Source organism: Syngnathus leptorhynchus, chromosome 10 (genome assembly GCF_054491065.1).
Source record: "Syngnathus leptorhynchus isolate UIUO chromosome 10, UIUO_Slep, whole genome shotgun sequence".
Lineage (NCBI taxonomy): Eukaryota > Metazoa > Chordata > Actinopteri > Syngnathiformes > Syngnathidae > Syngnathus > Syngnathus leptorhynchus.
Window position 1 is genome coordinate 9,893,352 of NC_141204.1, and position 18,674 is coordinate 9,912,025.

An 18,674-nucleotide genomic window follows, 5' to 3' on the forward strand; every position below is an offset into this window, starting at 1 on the left:
ATCTGAAAAAAGTACGACATAGATTTTGAATTTATAGGTGACGTCCACCTAAACTCAATTAGACAAATGAGATCCAAATCAATATAACAAAATAATTGGATTGGCACGGTTAGCTATCTAGTGATGATGATAATTATTTGCAATGGTGGAGTGCAATTTGTCATATTAAGGGGTCCTTCTAATAGCTTTGGCTGATAATCTAAAAATAGTAACCAAATAATTGTTTCATGTAGTACAGACCATACAGTGCAGTATAGTAATTCTTGAAATTATCAGTATATTGTCAAAAGCAACATCAATGACCTAGCCAAGGTCAGAAGTGGAGTAACTGACGAAGAAATGTAATGCAATTTTTTGTTGCGTTACAACTTAATAAGGCTTAACATGAACTGTTTAGTCAACAGTTTGAAGATGTTGCATGTTCAATATTTGCACCATTCTCTACAGGAGTTGTTAAAAAGTCATCAAGAATGTCTAAAGTTGCAGAGGGAGGTGGCAAAAGACAGACAGAAGAACCTGGCCGAGCAACAATCGGAAATCTCTGTAAGTTCTCGATGAGTAAAGTCTCTTGCCACAAAATATATTGAAAACTGCAAGAAACAACAATGAAGTGATATTCCTTCATTTGTCACGTAATAGCCTTTGGAGTTTAGGTTGCTCAATTTACACCGACCATTCAGAATGTTCACTTCCCTGATGATGTTCGTGTGACAATAAATTATTAATTCATTATTTATTTGTTTAATTATTATTAAATTATTTAACCTTAAAGAAAAACAAACACTAATAATTCTCTAAAATGATGAGTGTTTGTACTTCAGAAAAAGTTATTAATTCATTTGTTATTTATTTGTTTAATTATTATTAAATTATTTAACCTTAAAGAAAACCAAACATTAATAATTCTCTAAAATGATGAGTGTTTGTACTTCAGAAAAAGTCCTATCTAATAAAGGAGAGCATAATAAGAAAACATCTGGAGATCCAAGCCATCCTGGACAAGGACCTGAGGACAACGCTGTCACACTTGGAAGCAGAGGAGCGAGCTGCTGTCTCAGCTCTGGACTGGCTCATGGAAAGGAACTGGTCTCTGATGCAGAAGACGGAAAAGGACCTGGCAGAAATCACAGCAACTCTAGACCATGTGAATTTACCTGCTCATGCAATGGTGAATAAGCATGATGGGGCATATCCATAAATGAGCTGTGCTGTTCTGAGTGAAATTCTCACTCTGTGTAATTATTATAGTTTTCCAAAAGCCACAGCTATAATGATGATTGTACAATACACTTTATTTTATCCCCATTCTCTTGCTCCTTCTCAGCCAGACCATAAAGATGCAGGGGTGATGGATAGGTGTGTATTATCACCACAATTAAACTGTGATAAATAACAGGCATAATTTAAAATCTTAAGCGTGACTCACCGTGTTTCTTTTGCGGAATGACGACCTCCAGAGAGCCACATGCGCTCAATGGGACAGAGTGTTGCAGCGTGAACTTGGACGCCGCCAAAGCTGAGCAGATTCTCAGCCTCACCGACAACATGCTTCTGCTCATCTCCTCTCTCACTCCTACCATGAAGCATCTTGTGAAAAGTTGTGAGTTTAATCACAAATTTTACCGATCATAACTTCTTCATGGTTTATTTTCACTCACTATGTGTCGACAGATTCAAGTGATGTGTGCTTGGATCCAGACACAGCCCATCCCAAGCTGCTCATATCTCCTCAAGGAGACAGTGTCACCTACACGGACACATGGAAGGAGCTTCCTGACACCCCTTTGCGCTTTGACACCACTCTTAATGTCATCAGCTTGCAAAGCTTTAGCTTTGGCTGTCATTACTGGGAAATGGACGTGACGGGCAAGACCTACTGGGAACTTGGTGTCACGTATCCCAGCATTCCACGCAAGGGCATCGCTGAGGACTGCTGGCTGGGTCGAGGAGATGAGTCGTGGTGCGTGGAGTTTTTCGGTGGGGAGTATACAGCCTGGCATCGAGGTGTGCCTCATCGACTGCTTGTCACAAAACAGTACTGTCGAATTGGAATTCTGTGTAATTTCCAAGCCGGGTCAGTGATGTTTCTGGGTGCAGACGATATGTCACCGCTGTTCTGCTTCTGCGCAGGGAGCTTCTCCGAGAGACTCCACTTGGCTTTGTGTCCTGGCCACGATCACAATGGAACCAATGCAAAACCTATTGTAATATGTAATGCAATATCTTCAGCTCCACTTGTTTGAGATTCATTCCCAAGCTTGTCTTTAATTCACCAAACATGTTTTTAAAATATGGAAGGAAACCGAATAACGCAGGGAAAGCTCACACATGCATAGTGAGAACATGCAGCTGGGATTCAAACCCAGAACCACAGACTGTGAGACAGATAACCTAGTACCATTCCATCACTCCTTTTGAGGAAAAGTAACTGGGGTTGTTAATCGTCTTAACTTTTCAGACTTTTGAATGAACTTTACGGTAAATTAGTGGCTCAAATGCTGCTTGAACAACAATGAAGGTCGGTGGTCTGGCGGTCTGTCGATTTAGCTTCTCTTGGAATTCAAATATTTAACAGACAGACTAAACATGAGTCAGCCTCAGACAAGTCGGACAATATTTTTATAGCCTTCAAATCTTATTAGTGTCGTAATAATATAACAACAGTTATATAAAGTGTTTTAGATAATCTATTGAAGAATCTGTTAGCTTTGTTGACACTGTGGCCAGTTTCGTTTTGATAAAGGTTTACTTTCTTCTTCTTCTAAAAAAAAATAATTATAGAGGGGCATTGCAAGACAATACTTTCCCATGTCTAGGATTTCTGAATATTTAATAATAGTTTGATACAACCAAACCATATAATAAATAACACCTCGAATCCTCTTGTCCATTAGTCTGGATTTTAAATTACACTGCACTGGGTTTGGGGTGAAATGAGTTTAAATAGAAGTGGTCGTTTATCTTGAGAGTCAGCCAGTGTTTGTTGATCCAAAGTCTACAGTCAAACAAATAGGTTCCTTGAAAATGAACTTTTCCCCTAGGGTCACAAAATGGGGTGGTTGTCGGGGCAGACATGCACTATTCCATGAGCCGATAACTGCAATGTAACAAAAAAAAAAAACACATCAGAACCCAATAGTAATATTTCATAAATACTATGACGTGAATGTTTTGAAAAACTTCTACTTAGTCCTTTGATTGCAAACTCTAGAGAAATCTAATTCGGCCTGCACAAGATTAAAATGAGTCAGCTGAACAAAATTGTGTTTGTAGCAATATATCCTGAAAGGTAGCTATCGAAAACAATCGATATCATCGACCGCTAGGATGCCAGACTAAGGTGAATCAAAGGTTTGTGTACATGCAAATGTTTACACAAGTGAGAGCGATTTGCTGCTGCACACTCTCATTTCATTTGTCTGAGTGTCTTCTCATCTGGTGCCAACATGAATTTGAAGCTCCTCTTCATTTGCCTCTTTCTTGCTGTGATCTTCATCCCAGCTCAAGTATGTATTCCTTATTCACTACTGAAGCTTATTATAGTTGTTTATTTATTATTTTGCTGTTGCCATGTCTTTGAAATAAAATGGAACCATTCACCAGCTGTTTTCCTTCAGGTATGAGAAATTACAGAAATAAACATGGGAGATCTGCAAAAGTTAATCATTTTCCCAAATTCCCTCACAAAATGCCCTTGCATTGATAATCAATAAATATTTAACCATTGTGAAAATAGACAAAAAAGACACTCAATGTTTTCGATCTTGAAAATATACCTTATTTGAAACTGTTTTTTTTCCTCTCAGACGAAACCTGACAAACGTAATGAGCATCATCATCATCATCATCGTCACCATCACCACCACCACCATGACCATGACCATGGAAATGGTAGTCAAGAAATCAGGGGTCATAAACGTGGACGACATGAAAAAAGGAGACAACTATTTAAAGACATAATTAACGGTGATAAGAGTGATTTATATTTCATGGTCTAACACGGCACAGATGCATATACAGTTCATCATGTCATGCTTTTTAGACATGTTCTTTGGAATATCTGGAGAAGATGACGACGACGACGATGATGACCCAAATGAATGGCTCTTTGAGATTCAAGACTCAGCGGGTGAGGACTGCAGAACCAAAATGCCAGTCATTATATAATAAAGAGCTCTATTTCTAACTTCCTTTCTTTTCCTTAGGCCAATGTGACCCAAACCCTTGCCAAAATAATGGCGTTTGCAAGGAAAAAGGAAGGAAAAGAAAATTCAAATGTGACTGTGAAAAACCTTTCAGGGGAAGACGCTGCGAGAAACGTTAGCAAGCATTTGTTGTATGCAGATGTAGAATGTGGTTTGCAAGAAATAACCAATACAAGACACGATCAATGTTACAGGACCAAAGTTTTGCAGGAAGGGTAAATGCGGTCGTGGCGAGTGTGTGTTGACTTCCACTCCACCTTATTTTGAGTGCAAATGCAAGCATCCCTTTCAGCCGCCACGCTGTAGAACATGTGAGGAACCGTTGCTCTATTCACACCAGTGGCCTAATTTCCAAAAGGTTATTTATGAGGATTACACAACGTTTATTCTCCAGATAGTACTTGTGAGCCTAATCCATGTATGAATGGTGGAGAATGCATCAAGGATGGTGATGACTTTGATTGCAACTGTCTTGAAGGCTTCAGTGGTCGTTTCTGCAACGTTGGTAAGTTCCGCAACATATTATAAAATGCGCTTTATTCAGCACACATGAACTTTTTGCAGTGGTTGATAAATCACACATATTACACATATGGTGTGCAAGCCATAGCCTGACAGTAGTAGTTATGTGATACAGCAACACTGTACTAAAGGAAAGCTAAACTTCACTATTTCATTTTTTTTCTACAGAGTAGGAACAATATTCTGGCATCTGCTTGTACTGTTTTATGTTCTATTCGTATGTGTCATGGCAATGGGTGTGTTAAAGTCACAGTTACTTGGAGGTTTAAAATGGCTGACATAGCAATGCTAATTTCCATTAGCCTTATGGTGTTTACTATTGTATGCTAACATCCTTATGACAGTAATACTTTATTGAAAGTACTAAGATTTAATTTTCATGGTTCAAGCGATGGGGACAAGATACGGCCCCATCGTTTGAATTTTATAGTACAAATTATTAAAGTGGGTGTTTTATGATGTCAGGCCCTAATGACTGTTATGAGGATGATGGCGAGTCATACCGTGGCAACGTGAGTGAAACGATTGATGGTGACGAATGCCTCTATTGGAACTCTCATTTCATCCTGGAGAGAGGAATAGATCCTTTCAAAACATTTGAGGACAGTGATGGCCTTGGCCCTCACAACCACTGCAGGTCAGCTTTAAATGTGACTGAAAATGCCTAGTTACAAAAAAAAAAGGAAAGGGGATGTGTGTTGAGTGTGATGTTTTCTATACCCCAGAAACCCAGATGGCGACTTGTCACCATGGTGTTTCTACAGAAGAGGCCAAAAACTGCTGTGGAGTTACTGCGATGTAGACGATTGTTCAGAAGGTACATAGACTTCAAGATTCAACTTTTAACACACACAAAACCAAAAGACTTACATTCATGTGTGACTTTAAATTCTTCTGGGTGACATCAGAAGGAATTGCCCCCTCAGATGCTCCACCTATCCCGGCCCTTCCAGCCCTTCCTGCTCCTTCAGATACTTCAGATACTCCTAAGCCCCCTACTCCAGAGGCCCAGCCAACACCAGCTACCCCAGACCAAGAGCCAACCAAGCCTTCACAACCTAGTGATGCCTCACCCACTCCCTCACTTTCTGAAAAACGGTTCAGCACTTGTGGGAAGCCAGAGCCAAGGAGACGCTTTTCTAGAATCTTTGGGGGATTGAAGGTACCTCCTGGGGCATTACCCTGGCAGGTCTCCCTGCAAGGGAGACCCAAGAGATCTACTCAGAAGTACAAGCACATCTGCGGAGGTGTTCTCATTGATAGCTGCTGGATACTGACAGCTGGGCACTGCGTGTAAGAGCACTTTTGATAAGCACATTTTAAGGATTTCAGCTTTTCAACTATCAGGTTTATGTATTTGAACAGTCGCAAACAAGATGACATGAAGGTGATTATGGGAGGACTCTCTCTGGACACCAGTGAGCCCACTGAACAGATCTTTGATGTTGAAGAGGCTATTGTGCATGAAAACTATCGGGAGACTCCAGCGTCAGTTCACAATGACATCGGTGAGCACTGAGCGCTGGCTGATTGAAAGTAGTGTAATTGGTGTCAAGGAAGTATGTTGAAATGATAAGATACATTTTGATTTATTTTTAATGTTCTGCATTTAAAATGACATCTTGGTGTTCTGGGACCATTTTTTTGTGTTGTATATTACCTAATAATGCAAAACAACTGCATCTGTACAGCTTTGCTGCGACTGGAAGACACCAATGGTGTTTGTGCCAATGAAACCCAGTTTGTGAAGGCAGCCTGTCTGCCCGATGGTCCTCTAGATGATGGGGAGGAATGTACCATTTCTGGATGGGGTGCTACTGAAGAATGTAAGTCTAATTTCCTTAAATGATGAATTCAGTGGTGAAACATTTCCATTCAAAGTGCTTTCAGCTCACACCTGTTGTCTTGTACCATTTCTACTTGCAGCTGAGTATGGTTCCAACCATTTGTTGGAGGCCAAAGTTCTGCTGATCAACCAAGAGAAATGCTCTGACAGCAGTATTTATGGCGCAGTTTTGGATGATAGCATGTTCTGTGCTGGCCATCTACAAGGAGGGGTCGATTCCTGCCAGGTGAGCGAAGAGAAATATGTGATTGACCAATTTCAATTGTTGAGCTTGGTTGTGGGTTTATTGTTCTAGGGTGACTCTGGAGGACCGCTGACCTGTGAGCAGAACACCACCCATTTTATTTATGGTTTGGTGAGCTGGGGAGACCAATGCGGAAAGAAAAATAAGCCGGGGGTCTATGCACGGGTCACTCACTTCCTGGACTGGATCAAATCAAAGACTCAAGCATCACCTTAATGAGGGGGATCTACTGTCGTTCTGCATCCAGTAGAACTTGGGGCCAATGATGTACTGAACCTCACTCATTAGGTTGACTGTTTGGTTTGTTATATTTGGTAACAATGTGACGCTTCTGATGATGACATCAATTCCATAATAGCTTTGAGTCAGTCATGCCCGAGAAATTGCTTTACATGTTTGGTTTAATTGACTATAAGGGATTTATGAATTTGACTATGTTCACACGCGTGATTTTATTAAACTATTAGGGAACAAATGAGCACACAAGACCTCAAAGTAAAATGAAATAGGATGCTATTTCTCATTTTCTTGATGAAATGAACAAGAATACACACAAAGATGCAGTGTCACACTCATACTGATTGGTTAAATTTTCCCTGTGGGTCGCCCCCTACAAGGTAAACTGACATATGACACCAAAGGCACAAATGACCTCCGTGTTCATTTATGTAGTGAAAAGAACAAACAAACCACGAGGGGTCAGTAACTCCACAAACATGCATGAGAGTAGTTTGCCCCAGAAATGAATGGATTAAATATTTACAGTCTATTGTGGTGTCTGTTACTGACTCTAATCATGTAAAATACTGAAATAAAACACACAAACTGAAAAGAATTATCATTAACATTAATCCAATAATCCAACATTCTTTTTAGACTTTAATATGACAAATTAAAAAGTCACTCGTCACCTCCATCTGTGTTTACACTCCAGTCCCAGGGGTCATTGATCCAAAACATGGTCAGGGGCTGCCTGTTCAGTCCATTCACATCAATGCAAGGGTTGAACATCGGGAAAAGTGGCTCTTTGCACTCCACGTAGAAAGAGTGAAGGAGAGTCATGGTGTCCGCATTGTAGAACGACAATTCCCCCTTTGGGAGATTTGCCAGTATGCCCAATTTTCTGACTTTCTTCCCAACTTGAAGTTGTTTCTCCTGCGTGTCGTGGCACGCCATATATTGTCCCTCACTATGGTAGACGCACCAGGAAGTCTTATTCACACCCAGAGCAGAAGGTCTCGGACTCAGACAAATGTCTCTAGTGACTGGACCGGTGGTCACACCGATCAGCCAGTACGGTTTCTCCTGTACGATGACTTCCCAGTAGTGTCGGCCTGTAGTAAAACTCTTTTGAGCCAAAACGCTGTATTGGGAATCATATGGTTGAATGGTTGGAGCCCATGTACTGTTTGGTTGCACTCTCCAGCACACTTGTTTTCCATCTTGGGATACCTCCAGCTTTGGGTGGGCTGTTTTCAAGTCGAGAGAAGGGCAACTTAGATCTGGAAGAACAAATGAATATCCAGGGGACAATTAAGAAGTTAATCTTTGAGAACCTCAACTTTTTTTCCAGAGCTTTAGCTCCGCCTCCTGTCATCATTGAGCTGTAGGTACACCTCAGCTGGTATCACCTTTGTCACTCAAAACCAGCGCAATGAACATCTAAGCTGCAAAATGTGTTACAATTTGGAATACAACCAAAAATTATGCTTCATAATTTTGAGAAAAAAAATCAAATGGAATGAAATGAAAGCGCCTGGCTCCTCATTGAAATGCAAAACATTATCAATTGAAATATAATGTTACGTACAGTTCGGAATATTCTACGATGGTAACTGTTTGAAGCCCGAGCAAATTCATTTACATTTACTGTTAGTCAAATATTTTGAAATTCAAATAGTCTGCATGTAGTCACCCAGCATCACATAAATGATTGCATAAGACATTGTAAATTCCATTCCAAAATTATCTTATACAGGATAATTTTACTTACAGGACCACATTCGAGGAAAATGTTGCGACAGAGCCACTGACAGGTCATCCACAAGCTTCTCCACTGTTCTCAACTTGTCAGGCTCACACAGCTCTCGGTCTATTTGTTGAATGGGTGCCAACTTTGGAGGGTCACTACAATTAAATGGATGTCAAAACAAGTGTCCCTCGATTTTAAAAATGAAAACATGAATGACAAATATACTCACCACAGATTCTGCGTGGTGACTTGCTGTAGAAAGAAAAGAACTTGAGGTATGCACATGACATTGGAATAAATGTTTGATGTGATCCACAATGTGTCAACATACCTGTATAAAGCTTAAGTCATGTGTTTCTTGTAAGAGTAATTTACTAGAAACTCTGAGTTGGTCTATCTCCTTGATGCGGGCCTCTACGATTCCTCTCTGCGCTTCCAGCCACTCGCTCATGCATTCTTCTTCTGCATCAATGATCTGCATCATCAGACGCTCGTCGCCATCCAGCACAACTCGGATCCTGTTGTACTTGTCTGAGATCCTCTCTCTAAAATCCGCTGCAGACATCTGAAAAACAAGAAAAGAATACACAAAAATGTCCATATTATTTATATTTTTTAAATTGACTGTACCACTGTTTGTGTATACATGAACTCCAAGTCCTTAATGGCGTTTTCTGCTTCACATCTCATCTGGAGCAATTGTTTCACAGTTGTCTCCAACATGCTCTAAAAAGAGAAATACAAGTTATTCTTTTGAATGAAATCCTGGCTTGGAAATATGCCATGCCAAACACATGAATGACCTTTAAGTCGCTGCAGGCTTCATGTAGCTGGGCAGCTCTGTGATTCTTGTGTGCACCAACCAGGACACACAAACAGCAAACAGGAACTCTGTCCTCCAAGCAAAAGAGCTTAAGCTCATCACGATGCTCTTTGCATTTCAAAGACAGCAGATCCTGTGTCACCTCCACCACAGTGTGCTCCCTCAGCGCAGATCTTTGCTCGTGCAACAATGCATGAGCCTGGCACAGAGATGCGTCGCAGGTCAGGCAGGTCCTGATAGCTTCTGATGGCGTCTCTATGCAGTGGTCGCAACGGATAGTTGACAACAATTTTTTTTCTGTCAGTGGCGCCGACGTTGATGATTTGATACTGAAGTCCTTCACTTTGCTTTGTAGGCTTGCATCTATCTCCAGGGTGAGGTTGGATGGTAGCAGGATCTGACACTCTGGGCAGAAAAGTGGAGCCCCCTCACAGACAGCTTGTATGCAGGTCAGACAAAAGTAATGTCTGCATGGGAGTTTCACTGGATCTGTAAATAAATCCTGGCAAGCAGGGCACTTCAGAGTTTCTTCGACAGTCCCCATAGCTCTGCTCAGAATTGCAATGGTGGCTCAGCAAAAATGCCTTGTGTTGCTTCTCCTGCTCATGAATGTTTCACAGGCCTCTTTCTGCATGCACAACCAATCACGTGCCTCTGTATCACCTTACTATAAATGTGCTGATATGTTTCCTGGTCTGGCTCACTGTGACACAATACATACAAATATTTTTTTTGTACACTGAAACTCAAATATTGATCTAGCAAGCAACAGTTAGTTAGATAGATGATATCCATAGACTTTAAAACTATTTAAAACATATTTTTATTGCACACTGAAACATAAATAAAAGACATTGAAATAATGAGATATAAATGATCTTAGATGGGGATGGAGATTCAAAAATATTTGTAATAGGTTAATTGATCACTCCAAATTGTTATCAAATATGATTGTGAGCGTGAGTGTGGCTGAATTGATGCAGATTCATTCATCATATTAAATGTAACTCATACTTTTTGCACCCCCTTTACAGTTTACAAATGTACAGTACACACAATGTACATATATTTTGTATACCTTTTTTTTAATGTATATGTTTGAGTAACTTTGTGCAATAATGCATATTTACAATAAATTTTATGCGCAATTCTACTATTTGATAATAGTTTTCGTCGATTTTCAAGCCTCTACATGTCAACCACCAATCTTTATCAGTCAACAAAGTTACAGTACGTTGAATTATTTAAATATAAAAACTAACCATGCACGTTCAAATTTATTAGATCCTTGGTAACAATTGCTAATATTTTTTTGCCACACTATGTGAAACAATCCATTTAGCTTTAATTTTCAGCTGCAAGGTTACAGTACGTATTTCCGTAGTTACGTCCTTCTACTACTGTATTTTTGCGTACAACAAAATACAATAGCGTAAGCGGTGCTGTGTAACGGGAAATCTTACGCAAATTTCCTTTGTGAATTGAAGTCACAACGTTCTAACCGTAAACGTGGCCACCCCGGCTGTGGATGTGGCAGCTTGTGCCTCCAGCCTGACTACGTGTCTTTGCTCCCGAAGTTTATTAAAGTGCGTTTGGGCAGGGGATTTCACTTTTGATCTTTGCGAGGTAAGGACTGTTCCCCTCAATTTTTGCTCTTTTTTTTTACTATTTGCATGCAGTGGCAAAATAACTTGAGCTAATGCTAAGCTAGCTGACATATGCAAACCTAGGGTTCGCATGTTTAGAATAGCGTGCAACCTGAAACACGCTTATGTTATGCACCGTGAGATTTATTCATTTGAGCGGCACAAACTCTCTGGATATTATATCTTTACATGAGCAGTCCATCAACCAAAACACCCTAATCAGTAGATCCTGTCAAGTTCTTTTCCTCAAGTTCAAGCATCATCACTGTTGACAAAAAACATGCATTCATTCATCTGTCTGTTTTCTAGACTGCGTGTCTCTATTAGGGTCTTGTTTTAACTAGAGCTGGTTACAAATTTTGATTGAGAGACGGGGGTACACTTTGCTGCTCATGGCCAGACATCATATCCAGCAGGTGCAACTTTTTAAATTTGTCCAGAAGTGCTGCATTAAATGGGCAATGCTTTGCGTTTCTCACACTTGGTTTTAGGTTTTGCTGCCATGTTTGCCAGACTCCACTTGTGTTCTCACTTGCCATCCAGAATTCGGCAAGTGAAAGTCAATCCTTCCTCTATCAGAACATTTTCCCAAGCAAAATGTAAGTAACACGCATTTACTAGCTTTACAACAAGCTAACTCATGAATTGAAGTTAGCTTTAGTTGATCTTTTAAATGACTTTCACGATTTACCGGTAAACTTTTAAGCATTTCATCCCCATTGTGCACTTCCAGTCTCACACCCACGCTCCCATGGCAAGTCTTTTGCCCATCGGAGTGAGTTGAAGCAAGCCAAGCGCATTGTGGTGAAACTAGGAAGTGCTGTGGTAACACGAGGAGATGAGTGTGGCCTGGCGCTGGGGCGACTTGCCTCCATAGTTGAGCAGGTAATGCACGATTCGAGTTAAGAAATTCAATTCAAGATACTAACTCATCATCATTGCTGTATCCCATCAGGTGGCCATGTTGCAGAATCAAGGGAGGGAGATGATGATTGTCACCAGTGGTGCCGTGGCATTCGGGAAGCAGAGATTAAGACATGAAATCCTTCTGTCCCAAAGTGTCAGACAGGCTTTACATTCAGGCCAGAACCAGCTGAAAGAAATGGTGTTGTATAAGTTTATTAGATAAGCATCTGTTAAATATTCCATAGACATTTTCATGAGTATTTGTTTTTGTTTTTTTTGCAGGCAATTCCAGTTTTGGAGGCAAGGGCTTGTGCAGCTGCTGGACAGAGTGGTCTGATGGCATTGTATGAAGCTATGTTTACCCAATATAGCATCTGCACTGCACAAGTATGTATTTGAGTTTTTTTTTTTTTTTTAAAGCTAAAAGGTGTTTGAAAGTAAGTGTCACTAAAGGCTTTATTATGTGTGTTCATTCCTACAGATTTTAGTCACAAATTTGGATTTTCATGATGAGCAGAAGCGGCGCAACCTTAACAGCACACTTCTTGAACTTCTGCGGATGAACATTGTCCCCATCATTAACACCAATGATGCCGTTGTGCCCCCCCCTGTTCCCAACAGTGACTTACAGGGAGTAAATGTGGGTACTGTGTGAAGGGCATAATGGGAATGCTAAGTGTGGGACATGTTGTGTATGGGTAGGGGGGTTCTTAAGGTGAAGGCCAAAAACAAAAAAAACGGATAATATCACTACGTTTTTACTCGTTACACCATTGTTGGGAACATCCAGTTTAGTTTTATTTTCAGGGATTGTAATTTTCAATTTTCCTGCTTGTGTAATCTTGAAGGAGGAGAACTTTGAACTACTTCATGAGACTTGCTGGCATTTATTGTCTAATAACATGTTGTTGTTTTTTCCAATTAGATTTTTTTTCCTTCTGGCCTAATCCAAATGATTTTATGCATTTCAGGTAATAAGCATCAAAGACAATGACAGCTTAGCCGCCCGTCTGGCTGTTGAAATGAAAGTGGATCTGCTAATTGCCCTGTCGGATGTTCAAGGTACAGATGGTTGTCCGAAATGTTAATATTATTGTTAGGAGATTTCAGTTGTTATTGAGTGGCAACCAGTTGAAGTTGTGCCTCACCTACCACCCAAGGTCAGATAGTATGGCTCTAGAAAATAAATATATATATTTATTCGTTATTAACACATTATTCAACTAAACTCAATCCATCTTTATTAATATAGTGCGTTTACAAAGCAAAAAAAAAAATCTGTCCAATATGTTTGTCTTTATCTTCAAATGGCTCAATTGGTCTTTTTTTGCTTTTCAGCCAATGTCTGTATTGCTGAATGTAGACTTAACTGTGAAAAATACCTTCTTCTGCAGGCCTATATGACAGTCCACCAGGAACAGATGATGCTAAACTTATTGATATCTTCTACCCCGGAGACCAACAATCCATCACGTATGGAACCAAGTCCAGAGTTGGCATTGGTGGCATGGAAGCCAAGGTTCATGCAACAAACACAATACTTCATCGCAAATTGTAGATTAAATTAATAAAAAAAGGATGGGCTCTTGATGATGAAATTTCCACAATTTTTTCCAATACAGGTAAAAGCAGCACTGTGGGCACTCCAGGGTGGGTCATCCGTGGTCATTGCCAACGGCACGGATCCCAAAGTCACGGGCCATGTCATAACAGACATCGTGGAGGGGAAGAAAGTCGGGACCTTTTTCTCCGAAGTAAAACCAGCAGGTGTGTTGGGCTAAATGCAAATGGGAATTGTTCATGTATTTTCATAATGAGGTCTTTTAATATTTGTGGATTTTACCTGTACTCTTGTCACCATCAGGTCCCACTGTGGAGCAGCAGACAGAGATGGCCCGTCATGCTGGAAGAACTTTGGCTTCACTTTTACCAGAGCAGGTGAATTTCTCCTCCCTCGTAAAATCCTATTTAGCTAAAATTCATGTGAGGTGGCAGTAGATTATCTGTAAGAGATGCTTGTCACCCTGGTAAATATTAAGGTGCCCTTGAGCAAAGCACCAAACCTCCAAACCTGTGCTTGTACTGTGAAAACTCCGTTCACAAAATTTGTAAACTTTGTAAGTGAACAAAAGCTGTGGTTTTCTTTTTTTATTGAAAGAAATTGAAATAATCAGTTTCATTCCCAGCACAAAATCCTGCCAAATTGCTGGCAAGGATTGGGTGAGCATGTGAAACATACACATTACAAATGTAAAAAGAGATTTTTTTAAATTATTCACAATATTTGTTTCACTTGTTTTGCTATAGCTCTACCAACATTGTGAACTGACTCAATAATAACAAGCAATTTAGCTAATGACAGCTACAGAAAAAAGACACCTTCTGGGTATGTTTCCAAAATAGTTGGAGAATTTTGGAGTGCTAGAAACCTGTGATTTTTTTTTAGGTTTGCATAAGACTCAACTAAAATCAATTATTCCCATTCAAAACGGTTTCAGTGACAGTCGTATAATTGTGCACATTTTATGCATACCCAGAGAGGAGAAATCATCTGCAGTCTTGCCGAGTTGCTTACAGAGAAAAAAGATGAGATTCTCAGTGCCAACAAGAGAGACATGGAGTTGGCAACATCTTCAGGTACAGATGATAAACAGGTTATGTGAATGTCTGAAATCCACCCATGCACGAGTTCAGGCACAAAAAAGTACTCCATGTGAATTTTCTAAATGTGGCATTTTGAAATTATTATCCTCATGTTCTCGCTGGAATTCTTCACAGGTCGTTTATCCCAGGCTCTGATTGACCGGCTGAGTCTCTCGACAGCTAAACTTAACAGCCTGGCCATCGGCCTGCGTCAGCTTGCCGTGTCCTCCAGGGATAGTGTGGGCCGGGTGCTGCGAAGGACCAGGATAGCCAACAACTTGGAGTTAGAGCAGATCACTGTCCCTATTGGTGTCCTGCTGGTGATCTTTGAGTCACGCCCTGACTGCCTCCCACAAGTAATTATGACTGGAAGCTTTTTGTGCTCATAGTATCGTGTCTTCATGGCAATCGTATCTGTAATGTGCGTTTCAGGTGTCTGCTTTAGCTATTGCAAGCGGGAATGCTTTGCTGCTGAAGGGTGGCAAGGAAGCTTCCAACACCAACCGAATTCTCCATCAACTCACGCAGGAGGCACTTTCCATTCATGGCGTAGCAGATGCTATTCAACTGGTGAGAATAAAAGTGTTAAATTACGTGCATTTAGGCACATTCGTTTTTCCGAATGTTCTTGTTTTCCGTATCCTGCAGGTTAGCACACGAGAAGAAGTTGAAGACTTATGCAGACTGGAAAAGATCATTGACTTGATCATTCCGAGAGGTTCATCGCAATTGGTGCGAGACATCCAGAGAGCAGCAAAGGGGATTCCTGTACTGGGCCACAGTGAGGGTGTCTGCCATGTCTACATTGACAGTGAAGCAAGCATTGACAAAGCTGTTGAAATTGGTATGTACTAGTCCCTTGGTGTGTCTACATAATATATATATCACTATTCTAGACACAATTGGCTTGTGTGCAAACCCGATAAATGAACTTGAAAGATTAGAAATAAAATGTGATTTATGTATGACATGCAACCATCAACTTTTTCTGTATAATTTGATTCCAGTCCGAGACTCTAAATGTGACTATCCTGCGGCGTGCAATGCCATGGAAACCCTCCTCGTTCATAGAGACTTGTTGCGAACTCCAATGTTTGATCAGATCATCGATATGCTCAGAACAGAACAAGTGAGACAAACATTGTAATTTCTGCGACTTTTCATTCAACTTTATTCGGTTGCAATATTTTTCACTTCCCCTTATTTAGCTTGGAACAAAGAACTGTTCTGATAGCTCATTTTCATTTCCCTCAGGTAAAGATTCACGCCGGTCCCCGGTTTGCATCGTATTTAACATTCAGCCCATCTGAGGTGAAGTCCCTGCGGACAGAATACGGCGATCTGGAGTGCTGCATCGAAGTGGTGGACAGCATGCAGGAGGCTGTGGACCATATCCATAAATACGGCAGCTCCCACACCGATGTCATCGTTACAGAAAACGAAGAGACAGCTGAGCAGTTCCTGCAGCAAGTGGATAGCGCTTGCGTATTTTTCAATTCGAGCTCTCGCTTTGCCGATGGCTACCGCTTTGGTCTCGGTACGGATGATATTGATTTAACTTTATAGTTGGAAAAAAAAAAACTGATGAAAGAAAATAGTAAAAGTCAATTGAATTTTTCTCTTTGCAGGTGCTGAGGTGGGGATCAGTACAGCACGCATCCATGCCAGAGGTCCAGTGGGCTTAGAGGGGCTTCTCACCACCAAATGGGTCCTTCGAGGAGAAGGTCATACTGTGGCTGACTTCTCTGAGCAAGGAAGTATGAAATACCTTCATGAAAACATTCCTGTTCCACAGGGGAGCTTCAGCTAGGCTCTTGATCCAAACTACTTTCATTGACTCTAATTTGCCAATGTCAGTCGCATCCAAAGGTTTGTGTCTGAGAGTAGCAAGTATGTTAGCTGCTACCTCTTCATTCCTTGTAAGAATCAAGTGTAATTGCAGAAAGCTTGTGTGCAGAGCCGAGGTTACTTGTAGCAAATGATGGTTCTTGAAAACCTGTGCAAACACTTGGACTCAAATAAGGAAAAATTGGATGTCCAAGCATATACACCCAACAACTCAGTTTTATCCCCAGTGATGAAAAGGTCATCAGTGACACAGTGGGGGGTTTTAACTTATTTTTCTACAAACTCTATTGTCGCCTTTTTGTAATTAACGAGAGAATTTTGCAGTGCTGTGTTGCCGGTTTTGTTTTACGCCCTATCTTCCTGTTATGGATTATTTGAATAAATATTTACTTTGGTAACTTTGATTAATTTGTTTATTTCTTGTTTTATTCCTGTTAGTTATTATAGTTCCTGTTTTATTATGCACTCACAAATCAATATAACCATGGAGAAATATGAACATTAAACAGAGATCTTCCCCAACGGTGACCTAAATTTAAGATTATTTCTTATGGTGTGTCAGCTCAAAGTCTGCTTTATTGTCAATTCCTTCACATGTTAAGACACACAAAGAGATCGAAATTACGTTTCCCACCGTCCCACGTCCCAGCTGTGAGGATGATCTGTGCCCATTGCGTTGTCTGGTGACAGCCTCATAGCGAGCTTTGGGTATTCACTCAATTCATCCATCTCATTTAAAAAAAACAAAAAAACTAAAAACATACAGGCAAGGTTTTTTTTTTTATGGTTGCTATTAGCTAATTTAGCAATTTTTTGCTGTTTAATTTTGTTGTCTCCAGTCCTGATTCTCCAGTCAGCTTGTTTTTCTTTGTAAGAGCAAAATGCAATTTAATAATTAAGTAGTACTATGTATTTCGTTTGTACATCTGTACTTCTGTCTCTTTTTTAAGTGAAAGGTTGAATCACTGGTTTTTTTAAATTTTATTTTTATATTTTTGATCACGCTGTAGTTCCACAATTATCTGTGCAGAAAGAATGTGAGGGTCTGTGTTGACTTAACCTAGTTTATTATGAGGAAAAAGGAAAATCCCCGTTGCTTGCTAATGACGTCACTAGTGTGGGCTGCCACCGGCTCGGGAACAAAATAATAGCGATAATAAAATATTAAAATCTTAAACGCATTTTTGTTTTTCATAATGGTGTCATAACCCTATCGGTTCATTTCAATTTGATTTGTTTATTATAACGGCAAAGCGTTCTTTGCAAAGTTGCATTTGTAGGTATTGTCTAAATAAAGTTTTTCCTTTTTTTTTTTTGCACGACGCTCCTGCGCTACTGTAGTTGTCTGACCTGCGTCCCCCTCCATTCATCCGTCATCAGTTTTCGCTCTAAACATGGCACTAAACAATTATACTATTGTCGAATATTTTGGAGGAGACTATGGTTACCGCTGTGGTTACTGCAAAAACGAAAAGGGAAACTTTTCTCACGGTAAGTCAGTGTCTAATTTAGAAATGACCATGCTAACAAACTAGCCCTTCCTGTCAGCGAACATATTTGCCAATCCCTTTTATGTTGTAATATTGTCAATCATTAAAATATGAAAAAATATGTTTTAAATGCATATTGCAGTGACGGATGACGTTGTTCGGGCAGGACTGGGAATGTTACCATTTTAACCTTTATTATTTTATATTTACCCTAAACTTTCTAATTCCATCCCGAATACGAATCCGTCAGCATCGATTCAGATAACATGCGGCTTAAAATCAGATCAGTCTTGTGTGCAATGTTATTTATTTGGCACATTGATGCTTTCGTTTGCTCATGACAAACGCTGCAACATGAACAGTCATCGACAGCTGGTATTGCAACTAGCATCGAGCTAGCCTACTTGCACCGGATATACAAAAATAGGGAGATTTCCTTTTCATCGGCGTGACAAATAGCGAGATGTTTTTTCATCGGTGTATCGGCTGACGATTTCTTTGGACGTGGGGGCGGAGGGGCGGGGTGTTG

General features: G+C 40.3%; 5 protein-coding genes across 8 annotated transcripts in view; 4 read left to right on the plus strand and 1 right to left on the minus strand.

The window, feature by feature from the left end:
• The first annotated feature begins 384 nt into the window (after positions 1–384).
• Positions 385–2,243, plus strand: LOC147050341 (putative E3 ubiquitin-protein ligase TRIML1). Its single transcript, XM_085922318.1, has 5 exons — positions 385–543; positions 935–1,168; positions 1,325–1,356; positions 1,458–1,600; positions 1,672–2,243. Exons 1-5 carry the CDS (start codon positions 385–387, stop codon positions 2,241–2,243), a joined length of 1,140 nt encoding a protein of 379 aa, XP_085778444.1.
• Positions 2,244–3,410: 1,167 nt separating this feature from the next.
• LOC147050342 (factor VII-activating protease) lies at positions 3,411–7,662 on the plus strand. Of its 2 annotated transcripts, none has more exons than XM_085922553.1 (13): positions 3,411–3,506; positions 3,807–3,966; positions 4,043–4,129; positions 4,206–4,319; positions 4,400–4,516; positions 4,600–4,710; positions 5,193–5,364; positions 5,453–5,544; positions 5,636–6,020; positions 6,093–6,235; positions 6,419–6,553; positions 6,654–6,799; positions 6,869–7,662. In XM_085922553.1, exons 1-13 carry the CDS (start codon positions 3,447–3,449, stop codon positions 7,031–7,033), a joined length of 1,887 nt encoding a protein of 628 aa, XP_085778679.1. In that variant the 5' UTR covers positions 3,411–3,446; the 3' UTR covers positions 7,034–7,662. The 2 variants fall into 2 exon arrangements, with proteins under 2 accessions (XP_085778679.1, XP_085778680.1); XM_085922554.1 differs by having other exon boundaries at positions 5,639–6,020.
• Positions 7,034–10,156, minus strand: LOC147050343 (E3 ubiquitin-protein ligase TRIM39). The gene is made up of 6 exons (XM_085922555.1): positions 9,593–10,156; positions 9,420–9,515; positions 9,121–9,354; positions 9,019–9,041; positions 8,811–8,944; positions 7,034–8,319 (listed from the first exon to the last, which is right to left on the minus strand). The coding sequence occupies exons 1-6, from the start codon at positions 10,154–10,156 to the stop codon at positions 7,718–7,720; spliced, it is 1,653 nt and encodes a 550-aa protein (XP_085778681.1). The 3' UTR covers positions 7,034–7,717.
• Positions 10,157–11,075: 919 nt separating this feature from the next.
• aldh18a1 (aldehyde dehydrogenase 18 family, member A1) lies at positions 11,076–17,059 on the plus strand. Its single transcript, XM_085922815.1, has 17 exons — positions 11,076–11,238; positions 11,750–11,857; positions 11,992–12,143; positions 12,214–12,363; positions 12,447–12,551; positions 12,646–12,804; positions 13,136–13,226; positions 13,559–13,683; positions 13,787–13,931; positions 14,029–14,102; positions 14,702–14,801; positions 14,943–15,163; positions 15,240–15,377; positions 15,456–15,651; positions 15,815–15,936; positions 16,062–16,344; positions 16,436–17,059. Exons 2-17 carry the CDS (start codon positions 11,761–11,763, stop codon positions 16,615–16,617), a joined length of 2,340 nt encoding a protein of 779 aa, XP_085778941.1. The 5' UTR covers positions 11,076–11,238; positions 11,750–11,760; the 3' UTR covers positions 16,618–17,059.
• Positions 17,060–17,993: 934 nt separating this feature from the next.
• Positions 17,994–18,674, plus strand: part of ate1 (arginyltransferase 1) — a 30,205-nt gene continuing 29,524 nt past the window's right edge. For all 3 annotated transcript variants that reach the window (XM_085922247.1, XM_085922246.1, XM_085922245.1), the window contains exon 1: positions 17,994–18,146. In XM_085922247.1, coding sequence (XP_085778373.1) covers positions 18,050–18,146 — 97 coding nt within the window. In that variant the 5' untranslated portion in view covers positions 17,994–18,049. The remainder of the gene's footprint in view (positions 18,147–18,674) is intronic.